The 12871-nt window shown below is 43.5% G+C and overlaps 1 protein-coding gene across 1 annotated transcript in view; it reads right to left on the bottom strand.

The window, feature by feature from the left end:
• LOC143297283 (neuronal acetylcholine receptor subunit alpha-10-like) overlaps window positions 1-12871 on the bottom strand; it is a 50249-nt gene that overhangs the window by 15215 nt on the left and 22163 nt on the right. Inside the window, exons 5-6 of the mRNA XM_076609550.1 lie at window positions 11393-11543; window positions 8827-9211 (exon numbers count right to left, since the gene is read on the bottom strand). Of these exons, the coding sequence (XP_076465665.1) occupies window positions 8827-9211; window positions 11393-11543 (536 nt within the window). The remainder of the gene's footprint in view (window positions 1-8826; window positions 9212-11392; window positions 11544-12871) is intronic.

Raw genomic sequence — 12871 nt, 5'->3', positions numbered from 1 at the left:
TTTATATTGGCATGGTTTGTCTGTAGCACTTGAACAGAGAGAGAGAGACAGACAGACAGACAGAGACAGGACAGACAGACAGAGAGATAGACACACAGAGGGAAAGGAACAAAGAGAGAGAGAGAGAGAGAGAGATGTAAACAAAGACAGATACAGAGATACAGACAGACAGAGAATGAGAGAACGAGAGTGACGTCCGCTTTGACACTGGTATTCGTTCATTTATTCGACTTTGTTCTGCGCTCGTGTGCCGCTACTTCCACGTTATTGGATTCTACAAGTGGGTTTTTACGTGTATCACAGCTTCTATCCCTGCTGCTTACAAGCCTTTCCCCAGGTGAGTTCAGAGCGCACGCTGGATGTGTTTGCTTTTCCATAACCTATCGATTTCTGACGTGGTTTGTGGGAATCATGCGCCTTTCATCCTATGCAGTCGGTCATTCTTGTTGTTTGCAGACCGACTGACCGCAAAGGTCGTAAACAGGGCTGAAGCACGTGCTTCGTGATGCCACTGAAATGCATACCTTTGAGGGAAACGAGCTGTCTGGAGGAAAGGGCGCGATAGCACACAAACACGCAAGCATTTACACACATCACATGTAAGCACGCACACACACATGCACGAGAAAACACACACAAGCACACACGCGCGCGCACATACAAACACAATTCATTTCCGTGCAAACAAACATTGGTCCAAAACATCCTACAGATTTTTAACACAGTATTACGTATTCCACATTTTCCGTGGAAAAATATTGAGTGAGTGAGTGAATAAGAGAGAGAGACAGAGAGACACAGAGAGAGAGCGTTCTTTAGCTCTTAAATCAAAGGGGTGCCATTATTTGTTGGGCGTCAAATGTATTAAAAGTACTGACTAGAGCTACGAACAACGAATGGATCACTGCTGTGAAAATATTAAACTAATATTTTCAAAGAATACTGTCAGGACGCTAGCCGACAGGTTGTTAAACTAAAATCTACCCGTGTATGAAGAGGGAGAAAATGACCTGAACAATTTGTAAAGTAAATTTACAATTACATGAAAAACCAATCAAAATTGTATAGAAAAAAATCCATCTCTCTCTCTCTCTCTCTATATATATATATATAACACGTTTATTAAGCTGTTAAACTGAACAGATCAATAAGTTAATCAAAACCTATGACTCAGCAAAGCTCGAAAAATAGAAACAGAACCAGATCAAGCAACACACACTCAAACACACACTGGGAGAGAAGCAAGGAGAGACGAACAGGGGGAGGGAGGGTGAAGGTATGGAGGAAGAGAGACAGACACAGAAAGACAGACAGCCAGACAGACAGACACAACGATAAGAGTGAGCGAGCTATGAGAGCCTAAGGAAAGGATGGTGAAACTAAACAAAAACAAAACGAATAACTGGGAAACGCAAACACGGCGCAGGGGTGGGTACAAGAGGGGGAGGAGCCGTCATCACCATAGCGCTCAAACCCTCGGAGAGTTTGCTTTCTGACGTCACGCCCCCTTTGACGTTCACCCTCTCTAAACCTCTCTTTACCGGTAACAGCAAACGCCACAGCCGACGAGGTTCGATCCGCTTTCTCACGTTGCCTTTCACAGCGCGGAAACTATCAGATCGACACGTCACGATCTCAATAACGAACGCAAACGTGTTTTTTTGTTGTTGTTTTTTTGTTTATTTGTTTTGTCTTTGTTTTTGTTATGGTTCTTTGTGGGGGGTAAAGGGGGGGGGGTTCTCTCTCTCTCTCTCTCTCTCTCTCTCTCTCTCTCTCTCTCTCTCCAGATTGGTGTTTGTTGTTCAGTCGATATCAGCTATCGGACAGCTTGTATGGAGTGGCGGTAATTAGCTGGAGTCGAAGCCCTTTGTGGTCAATAGAAAGAACAAAGAAAGTAGTCAGTGGAGGTGTGAGTAACGTTGCGACGGTCAAACTATATCGATGCTGTAGCTATGGTTACATAAAAATATGTTTCACTAAAAAGCCAGCCGGTGTGCCAACCAGTGTGTTCACCGACTGACAGAGAGCAACATAAACAGCCTTTGTGGTCAGCAGGGTCAATTTCCCGTCTCATGTTACCCTTCTGAGTGGCACTACTGGCATGCCGTTCAACTCAAATACCTCTGCAGTCTTCGAGGAGCTTTCACTGTCAAGGCACCCAAAGACCACACGCTACAGAAGTCACAGCTTTGCTGTTGAATCCCTTGAAAGGTGTTGATTACAACTACAACATTTTGTGACAAAAAATGAAAGAAACCCGATATTTATATGGTGCCACCACCATCCCAAGAACGGCGAATACCTGCGTTGAAGGAAGGGTACCAACAGATACGAGAGGTCGAAAGGATAAAAGTACATGAACAAAGAAAAAAAGTACAAAAAATGAAAGCAAGACAAAGAAATGATATCACACAACGGACGGAAAATGTACTATCACATAATGTTCACGCTATTCAAAAGTTGGCTAGCTTATTTTTGTTGAACTAATCCATCACAGTTATTGAGCTTTATACGGGATCTCATGCTGTCTAAGCGGTTCATGTATCGTTACTTTTTTTTAGTTCATCGATGAATCAATGAATGCCTGACACAAAACAAACAATGAAACGGTAGTTGATAGCAATGGGAATAACAGCCCTTGATACGCTGAACAAATTATAAATGTAACCGAAAATAAGCTGTTGTAATTTATTGGTACACCGTGAGAAGTGAGCATTTCCTTTTGTTGACTCAAGTGATAAAACAAAGCAAGTGACCCAGTCGATCTGACCACCACACATTGTGTGTGTGTGTGTGTGTGTGTGTGTGTGTGTTTGAAAGAAATCAGGCCTTCAGATCTATGTTGATAAAACTTTATATTGTGACTGCCCAAGGTCTTCGGACAAGGTCACACAATCTGGCTAACTAAAAAAAGAATAGAAAAAAGGTGAAAACACGACAGACATTGAGTTTTGCCTCTAATATTCGTCGAACTTTGTGCGGGAATTAATTGTGTCCAGAACATAAACCAGCCTGAAAATCAGAGGACAAATGTGACGGTTACAAAATTCATAATATGTCCTGTTGCATGGAGATGCTCAAGAGTTAGGACACATCGCTTTGCGATCTGTGACAAAGCAGAATACTTCTAAAGATTCATTTGCTAAATTGCCTGCTTTCCCCGACAAAATTTGTGTATTTTATTAAATCAAAGCGCAGCAAGCCCATTCTAATATACGGTTACTGCGCTATATATGCCTTAATTTATCATTATTATTATCATCATCATCATTAATATTGTTGCTGTTGTTATCATTATTATTATTTTACCATAACTAGACCTATATATTACTGCCGATAAAACATCGCCAACCTATTTCTTCCATCAAGGTCCCCCCTAAAGCCCCGATAATCGATATCAAATGGCAAACTGGCGAAGCCAGTCCAAAACCCCATGCTCGTACCATCGATGGACACAGTCCACATTTGTTCAGTAAAGGGTATACTTCAGAGAGATCAATGGTACCGTGCGTTGTTTACAGGCAGAGGTCGCCCCCGGTGATGCGAATGTTGTGTCCGCGAAACACTGAGAAGGCGTGGAGGAAGAGCTCTCTTTTCCCACGTCCATGCCTCCCGAATTAAGCACGCGCGCGGAACAACACAAGCACAAAAACACAACAGACATACACACATGTAAATATATGTAGATGGATAGACAGATATAGATATATAAATAGATATATTCGCTCACCCCCTCCTCCATCTCTCTCTCTTGCATTGATACACACCATCAATAAACGTGGGAAACGGTTGGGATAAGTAAATACGACATTCAATTAACCTAGTTTTTTGTAGTCTCGTTGATGATTGTGATTGTCTTCTCACTTCATCCGAGCTGCATCATCAATCGGCAAAATAACTATAACCACACATACACACAAACAAATATACACAACCACACACACACACACACACACACACACACACACACACACACACTTAACCATATATATACACGCGACTTGTCTCAGAGACAGACAGACATAGTCACACACACACACACACACACACACACACACACACACACACACACACACACTTAAACATATACACGCGACATGTCTCAGAGACAGACAGACAAAGTGACACACACACACGCGCGCGCGCGCGCGCACACACACACACACACACACACACACACACACACAACCACACATAAACGCGCCTTGTCTCAGAGACAGACAGACAGATAGACAAACTCAAACTGACAGTGACACTGAAAGTAACATTGACATTTAGACCAGACAAAATGTTCATTAACGGTTGTAAAAGATGAGCAGTAACAAGCTTTTTAAACATGCAGTCCTCACCCTACACTGGAAAAAAAACCCCACTGAGTGACCGTGGAAAGAATACACAAAGAAACGGAGTCCTGTCGAACTCGCGCACTTGATCAAATAACATTCAAATAAATAAAAAAGTCGTTGTAAATTACACACAAGGGAATCTTAAAGAATTTTATCCCTATGCCAACGCTATTTGCATTTCATACACAATGTAAAAGATTTTTTTTAAGCGAGGTATGTTTCATATGTTCTCGAGTTTGTCAACATGATTGGGATGCCGGGGGTCTTCAGTATAAACAACATCCCCACCCACATTCTGAGCGAGAAATTTCCTCTTTTCATTGCTCTTTTTTATTTCTGCCTTTTTTCCTTCCTTCACTGTTGTCTGCTTTTTCTGCCTTCCCAGTCCGTTCCCCTTTCTCTTTTTGCGAGCAGTGCCTTCTTTCCAGTCCTTCGAGTCCAAAGTTTGAACAGTACAAAGAAAACAAATTATTATCATATGGTAAGTATTTTAGCTTGCTGTCTTGAAAAAGGCAGGCAGCCAGAGAGACTGACAGACAGACAGAGAGAGAGAGACAGACACAGATACAGAGACAGAGGCAAAGATGAATTGCACACCACGCTCCATAAAAAAAAACGCCATTACACCCGATCACCTCCACCAACGATCCAATCACATATTCCGCTCAACATAGGGGACCAATATATATTCTTACACCAGCCGACTGAAGGCCGCTCAACATCGGGGACCAATATATATTCTTACACCAGCCGACTGAAGGCAAAGGATTCGAAACCCTTGTTCCAGCCCAATGACACCATCAGTCAAAAGCCACGGGGCCCACACCAAACAATGGAGCACCGGAGGCCGAACAAGCCTGAAAGGAAGTGAGTCTGTCTCACGTGCAGTAGCTCGTAAAACTCGGAATGCAAAAGGTGTGTTTCGTTCCTTGAAATAACCGACTGTTTATTCTGTACGTCATACAGTCATGCTCACCAGCATCGTGTGAATCATTTATTCTTATTCTTCCTTTGCTATCACGTATCATGTACATGCACCTTAGAGAAGGCAATTACTACAGTCGATACAGCGCAGAGAGAGTATGTTACAAAAGTTGCCCGAGCACAAACGTGAGTGTGGTGTTTAACTAATCGTCAAACGCTGGGTCAAAACGGTCAGGTTCAGGCCTTGGAATTTGCCAACGGACAAGTAATTCATCTGAGAACGGTGCACTGCTGAATGGTCGATATTTAACTATTAAAACAATCGTATTGTTTTCAGTTCCTCAGTGTCGCGCAGCGCTGACAGCGCCATTTTGCTTCAAGTAATTTTCATCCGTCAATGACACTGCAGAAAATATGCGGTGGCTGATGGTTTTATTGTAGGTGACTCTTCGTTTGTTGCCACCGTGAACTCGCCACGGGATTGTGTTTACAAATCGAACCCGAACAACGATTCACATCTCGCGTGACACGAATTTTGTGATTTACTCGTAGCAAGCGGGATTTTGCGGCTTACGAATTGTGGTTTGTCTTGCAGTGCCACACGGCGTTCCAACCCAACTTGCATCTTCCCCTGTATAGTTTACAGATAACTGAAAATAAACAACAACAAAAAACAACTAAAAAAAACCCACCAAAACATATAACGATACATACAACCCACCCGGCTCCTCTGCCTTTTAGACAGACGCCCAAACATTTTCAACCAAATTCCATGAGGACAGCAGCGCTTTGGATATTATCAACAGGCCTTTGCACACAATCGTTTCAGCATCGATAGCTGGACATTTCCAAAACTGGTGCTAGCACAGCACAACATGATATGAATGACGACAATTATAATAAATGTTTTCATATATCATTACAAACGTTTAAATACATGAACCGGTAATCGTTTTGGTCCACGTAAAAGTATCAGGCTCTGACGTCGTCTGACTTCATGCCCACGTTAACTTCGAAGACTCAAAAGCAAGTCTAAGGTCCAACCCGCTGGCAACATTCATGACATCAAGTGATGACAAACGACACCCAGAACAACGAATGAAAAGATGTGCTGCCAACTTTTACCTGGAGCAAAGACTGCGGCAAGCAGTGGTGAAGAGACAAACAATGTCACCGCTTGCTTCCCCCAGTAACACTCCTCTAAACCCACCCACTCAGAGAGAGAGAGAGAGAAACAGACTGACAGAAAGACAGAGAGAACTAAAAAATTAATAAGCATCGACCTTTTGCCACGACAAGCAGCGAGTGAAAAGGGCGTGAGGGAACAGGATGGTGTGAAAGGGTACGGGGTGGTGTGAAAGGGGGGTGGGGTGAAAGGGTACGGGGTGGTGTGAAAGGGGGGTGGGGTGAAAGGGTACGGGGTGGTGTGAAAGGGGGGTGGGGTGAAAGGGTACGGGGTGGTGTGAAAGGGGGGTGGGGTGAAAGGGTACGGGGTGGTGTGAAAGGGGGGTGGGGTGAAAGGGCACGGGGTGGTGTGAAAAAGTAAGAAAGAGAGACAGCTAGAGTGGCTGGGAAGACTGGGGGAGGGGGACTTTGGGGGTGACACGAATATTTTACCGTGTATAAGCCATAGCAATCGATGCATTTCGAAGCTTGGAATGGTGACGCTTTGACAATAGCATTCCTGTTCTGTTAATCAGAGCGAGACAGCAGAAGAGACAGAGAGGGTCTTGCCTCTTGTGGAACAAAGTTATCTTATCTTCTTTTTTTTTCTGAACGCGTCAGCGCCGATGCCGCTCCAAACTGTTTACTTCCAGATCATTTGCCCAAAGCCAGTGAAAGTCTTTCTGTCGTTTCTGACAAAAGGTGTTCAATTTGGCTTTTGTTTTCTGTCCGAATTTTCTGCCCCACTACTGTTAGTTCTTGCTGGTTCCAATGAAAGGTGACCACAAGCTGCTGCACCTCTGCTGCTGATGATGTCCAGGTCCACCTTACGTCTATTATCAGTCGGATTTCTGCCAGTGCTTTCTTTTGTCTTAAAAAGCGTTATGAGACAGTTACTACTACTACTACTACTCCTACAAATGACAATAATAGTTCCGTTACTACTGCTCCTACTACAAATAATAATAACAATGATAATAATGATGAAGATGATAATAATAAGAACAACAATAACAGAAGAGAAAATTCCGCGGCAAAACTAAAACAAATTCAATCTAGTCATGAAAAAAGTGACAATCAGTCAATACTATGCTCGCTAATTGGTTGCTTGCCAGTAGTGTACCAGAGAGCTGCGTAGTCAAGTTAAACACAAATAATTAATCCCTTTCCAAAACATACAAAAAAAGATCCCAACCTTTCCTGAAACCAATCACACACACATACACACACACACACACACACACGACAAAAACCAAAAATAAACAAAAAAACAAAAAAACAAAAACCCACAAAAAAACTACTGCTTTTGATGTGGGATGAATGAGATGAAAACGACAGCTGACAATTCGAGAACAAGAGGGTGTGGGGGGGAGGGGGGTGCGGGGGGGGGGGGGGGCGGCATTTGACAGTTGACGGTTCGGATGTAGGGGGAACTGTCGATGGCTCCGTGCCATGCTGCCAAAACAGACGATGGATTTGAGGTCAGAATACATGAAGGTAGAGTGGAATTCGATAAGACAAGAATGATCAATCGGTTAAAAAAATAAACAGGCATTATTCCTTGCCTGCTGCCTTATCCAAAATCGATACTGAATAAACCTAAACAGGTAAACAACAACAAAAAGAAGAAGAAGAAGAAGAATGACCCAACATGAAACAGGAAGACGACGGGTATTATAGCTTAAAAAAACCACACACCTGCAAATGGCCAGTCTGACTTACGGTGTAAGAGAGCTTTTCAGGCGAATATATCTTATTTCGAGCACTAAAATGCACACACACACACACACACACACACACACACACACACACACAAACACACACGCACTCCATATATAACTTTGTCTTGTGGAATTTCCTGCATGCGCTCACAACTTATTGCTTTTACTTGTTAGTTGTGTTTAGTTTTAGTGCCCATAATTCCTCTGATGGGTTTTATGACAATTAAATGAGTTCTGAATTCTGAGTTCACACACACACAGAACACACACACACACGCGCGCGAGCGCTCACACACACACACACACACGTCCCTCCATCGTCCTCCCAAATCCTAGCGCCACTCTAATCCCACACCACACACACACACATCATCGTCATCACACACACACACACACACACACACACATCACCACCACCAACACACACACCCAACATACCACCAAAACCTACGAAAACACACACACACACCCCCGTCCCTCCGCCGCCTCCCACATCCTAGCGCCACTCTAATCCCGTAACCCCTCCACACACACACACACACACACACATACCACATCACAACACACTACACCCCTTCTTCCCCCGCCCCCACACACCCCGACACATACACAATCACACACACACTACACCACCCACCCACCACAACACCACCACCAACACCAAAACCTACCAATATAAGGAATAGTCTCCGAGGTTGGCGGCAAGGTCTCGGACACGACCAGCAGGAACACGGCCAGAGACAGCAGCACGGTGATCTCCAGGGACACCTTCTCCCCAGCCTCTGGCGGCAGCAGGAAACCCAGCAGCGACACGCTGGTGATGATGATGCACGGGAACAGCAGGTTCAGCACGTAGAACATGGGCTTCCTCTTCATGTACACGTAGAACGTCACGTCCGGGTAGGTCTCGGGGCAGCACCCGTACTTCACGACGTTCCGCTCCAGGGGCATGGAGGTGATGTCGAACTCGCTGTTGGGGACGAAGGAGGAGATGTCGCCCGTGTCCGAGCGGTTGGTGACGTTCAGCTCCATGCCGTGGTGCGCCCAGGATCCGAACTGCAAGTCGGGGGTATGGGGGGGGGGGGGGGGGGGGGGGGGGGGGGGGGGGGGGGGGGGGGGAGTTGATGGGGTGAAACATTTGTTCTTTGTAGGTTGGTTGGTGTGGATGTGGATGTGCAGAGGGGTGTGTGTGTGTGTGTGTGTGTGTGTGTGTGTGTGTGTGAGAGAGAGAGAGAGAGAGTGTGTGTGAGTGTGTGTTCGCCCTGCTTCTTAAAGGCATGTGACTTTAACACAACAATGGACATTTAATGACTTCAATCGCTTACAACCCAAGGCACATTCTTTCAAAGTCAAAACAGACAGGTTTAATTTCCGCCTCTCTCCCAACCCAAACCCTCAAGGAAAACATGACGGAGTACCAGAATTAAAACCATCATATTTTATTCACTAAAGCTTAAACTCTGTGAACGTTTTAACCGTTAGCAGAATATAGCGAAAATTTTGACTTTTAATTTCCTCAGCTGAAGTTATAGTTCTGCTTTGAACTACTTCTTGCGCTTCGTTTGTACGTTTCATTGTTTTGCATGTGAAGGAACGCGTCGATAGGGTTGAAACGCGTCGATTCCTTTTGTGTGTGCATGTTTATGTCAGTTTGTGTAATGCTTCCCCTCGGGAAACTTTTATATCATACTCACTGGTGCAATGTTCCGCTCAGGAACCTTTTATATCATACTCACTGGTGCAATGTTCCGCTCAGGAACCTTTTATATCATACTCACTGGTGCAATGTTCCCCTCAGGAACCTTTTATACCATACTCACTGGTGCATTGTTCCCCTCAGGAACCTTTTATATCATACTCACTGGTGCAATGTTCCCCTTCGGGAACCTTTTATATCATACTCACTGGTGCAATGTTCCCCTCAGGAACCTTTTATACCATACTCACTGGTGCAATGTTCCCCTCAGGAACCTTTTATATCATACTCACTGGTGCAATGTTCCGCTCAGGAACCTTTTATATCATACTCACTGGTGCAATGTTCCACTCAGGAACCTTTTATATCATACTCACTGGTGCAATGTTCCCCTCAGGAACCTTTTATATCATACTCACTGGTGCAATGTTCCCCTCAGGAACCTTTTATATCATACTCACTGGTGCATTGTTCCCCCTCGGGAACCTTTTATATCATACTCACTGGTGCATTGTTCCCCCTCGGGAACCTTTTATATCATACTCACTGGTGCATTGTTCCCCCTCGGGAACCTTTTATATCATACTCACTGGTGCAATGTTCCCCTTCGGGAACCTTTTATATCATACTCACTGGTGCACTGTTCCCCTCAGGAACCTTTTATATCATACTCACTGGTGCATTGTTCCCCTCAGGAACCTTTTATATCATACTCACTGGTGCATTGTTCCCCTCGGGAACCTTTTATATCATACTCACTGGTGTATTACTCAACTATATGTATGACACTATACGAAATCAAAAGTTTCGAAAATAAAATTCATGCGCAAATTACGATTCAAATTCTAAACCGATCTTTTATTTTGATGCCAGAAAGCGTAAAGAACATTAGAAATCCAGAATCTTACAACAGTCACGTTCTGTCAAACTTGATTCAGTTTCTGTGATATAGACTGAAAACATTAAACTTCGGAGTTTAGTGACACAATACCACAAGATAGGTCTTTCAACGCGATGAAGATTCAACGCTTCACCTTTTGCTGTCAGTAAGGAACCATGCAGAATTCAATACACACTTTTACTGACCATTTAAAACTTTACATTCTTTTGCTGCCAATAAACAACAATACAAAACACAATCTGACAGCCATGAGCGGTCATACTAAAATTAACACACGCTTTTGCACTCAGTGAACAACTATACAAAATTTAATACACACTTTTGCTGCCAAGAAGCAATCATACTAAACTTAATACACACTTTTACTGCAAAGATGCAAGCATACAAAACTATATACGCACCTTTGCTGCAAAGAAGTAACTATACAAAACTTGATACACACTTTTGCTGCCAATAAACAACCATGCAATACAATACCGAAAACACACTTTTTCCGCCAGCGAGCTACCATACCACAAACAAGCAACAAAAAAGAAAAAAAGATTATATATATATATATATATATATATATGTGTGTGTGTGTGTGTGTGTGTGTGTGTGTGTGTGTGTGTGTGTGTGTGTGTGTGTGTGTGTGACTGACCTTGAGAGGGCACTTCTGCGTGTCGAAGGGGAAGTAGGAGACGTCAATCTTGCACAGGACGGAGATGACGGTGGGGAAGTTGTAGGACACGGTGCCGTCATTCTCCACCAGCACCCGGTACTCCTTCAGCCCTGGCAGTTCACCCGCCGCGCTGGTCGACACCCAACACACCACCAATCCAACATGGGATCGTTCTCAGCGTTAGTGTGTTAACGGTTAGAGGCACCGCAAAACCTCACAGCCAATTCAAAGTATTGGCAAAAGAACAGGGTGTGGAGGAAAAAAAAGAGAAGAAAAAGAGAGAGAGAACTAAACGAAGCAAAAACAGAGCGAATCTTGTGCCATCCTCTTATCAAGAAGGCGTGCAAGTAAAAAAGCGAAAAATAAATAAATAAGCGAATGAATGAATAAATAAAAGGGCATGCAAGTAAAAAGGCGAGTGAATAATAAATTACTTCTGTTACTGTTGTTACACAGCTACAAAGAAGAAATGGAGGAACCACCATAAACAAAACTGAATGAATCCAGGCAGTCTAAAGAATCAAGGCTATACCAATAACGATTTAACCAACTGTAACAACAGGAACAAAAGATAAACGAAATTTGCTGGAAAACGTATATCGCATAACAGAACACAAAAAGCTGCGACGGTGAACAAGATCATTCGAAGTTAAACCTTTCGGCAAATAAATCACACAAAAATAGGCGAGTGAGTGTTTTGTGTTGTATTCCAAAAAGTTTTCTCTAGCTACAAATACTCTTTCTGTTCATCATTACAACAGACTAAACGATACATAACAAAGTTAGACAGGAGAAGGCATCTGAAAAGGGAAGAAAAGGAGGAAGGAGGAGGGAGGAGAGAGAGAGACTGAGATTGAGATTGAAATGGTTTACACATACTGGCCATATAATATAGCGCCTTTACTTCGAACATTTGCATTCGTGTTGATTACGTTACATACATCCTTTGCCTCTAGAACGATTTCCTGATAAAAAGCGTTCTCTTTCATGGTCTTCTCGGAAAGAGAGAGAGAGAGGGGGGGGGGGGGGGAAGAGAGAGAGAGAGAGAGGGGGGGGGAGGGAGAGAGAGGGGGGGGGGCGACAGACTGACAGTAACAGATAAATTAAAGAAAAAAAAACAAATTAAAAAAAAAAACAACAACCAAAAACAAACAAACAAACGTTAACTAAATCAATTGCTCGCTTTTTTGATCGACAGTGGTCTGCATAAGTTCCAGCATATCCGCCTCTACAGTCTGTCACCGAATGACGTTAAACATGAATATAAAAATAAAATGTGTCTGCCACGCGAAATGTTTGTGTTCCTTCAAAACAAGGTAACAAACAAACAAAATGATACATGTATGTGTGATGGGAGAATGGGTGATTCGCGAACATTCCCGAACACTTCTCCTGATCACAAGGATGGCCACCACGCGCAGTGACAGTACAGACACGCTTTGCAATAATTGTCACGCA

The sequence above is a fragment of the Babylonia areolata genome, chromosome 22, assembly GCF_041734735.1.
Source record: "Babylonia areolata isolate BAREFJ2019XMU chromosome 22, ASM4173473v1, whole genome shotgun sequence".
NCBI lineage: Eukaryota > Metazoa > Mollusca > Gastropoda > Neogastropoda > Buccinidae > Babylonia > Babylonia areolata.
Note: the sequence above shows the minus strand (reverse complement) of the source record. Positions and strands in the feature narration are given on the sequence as shown.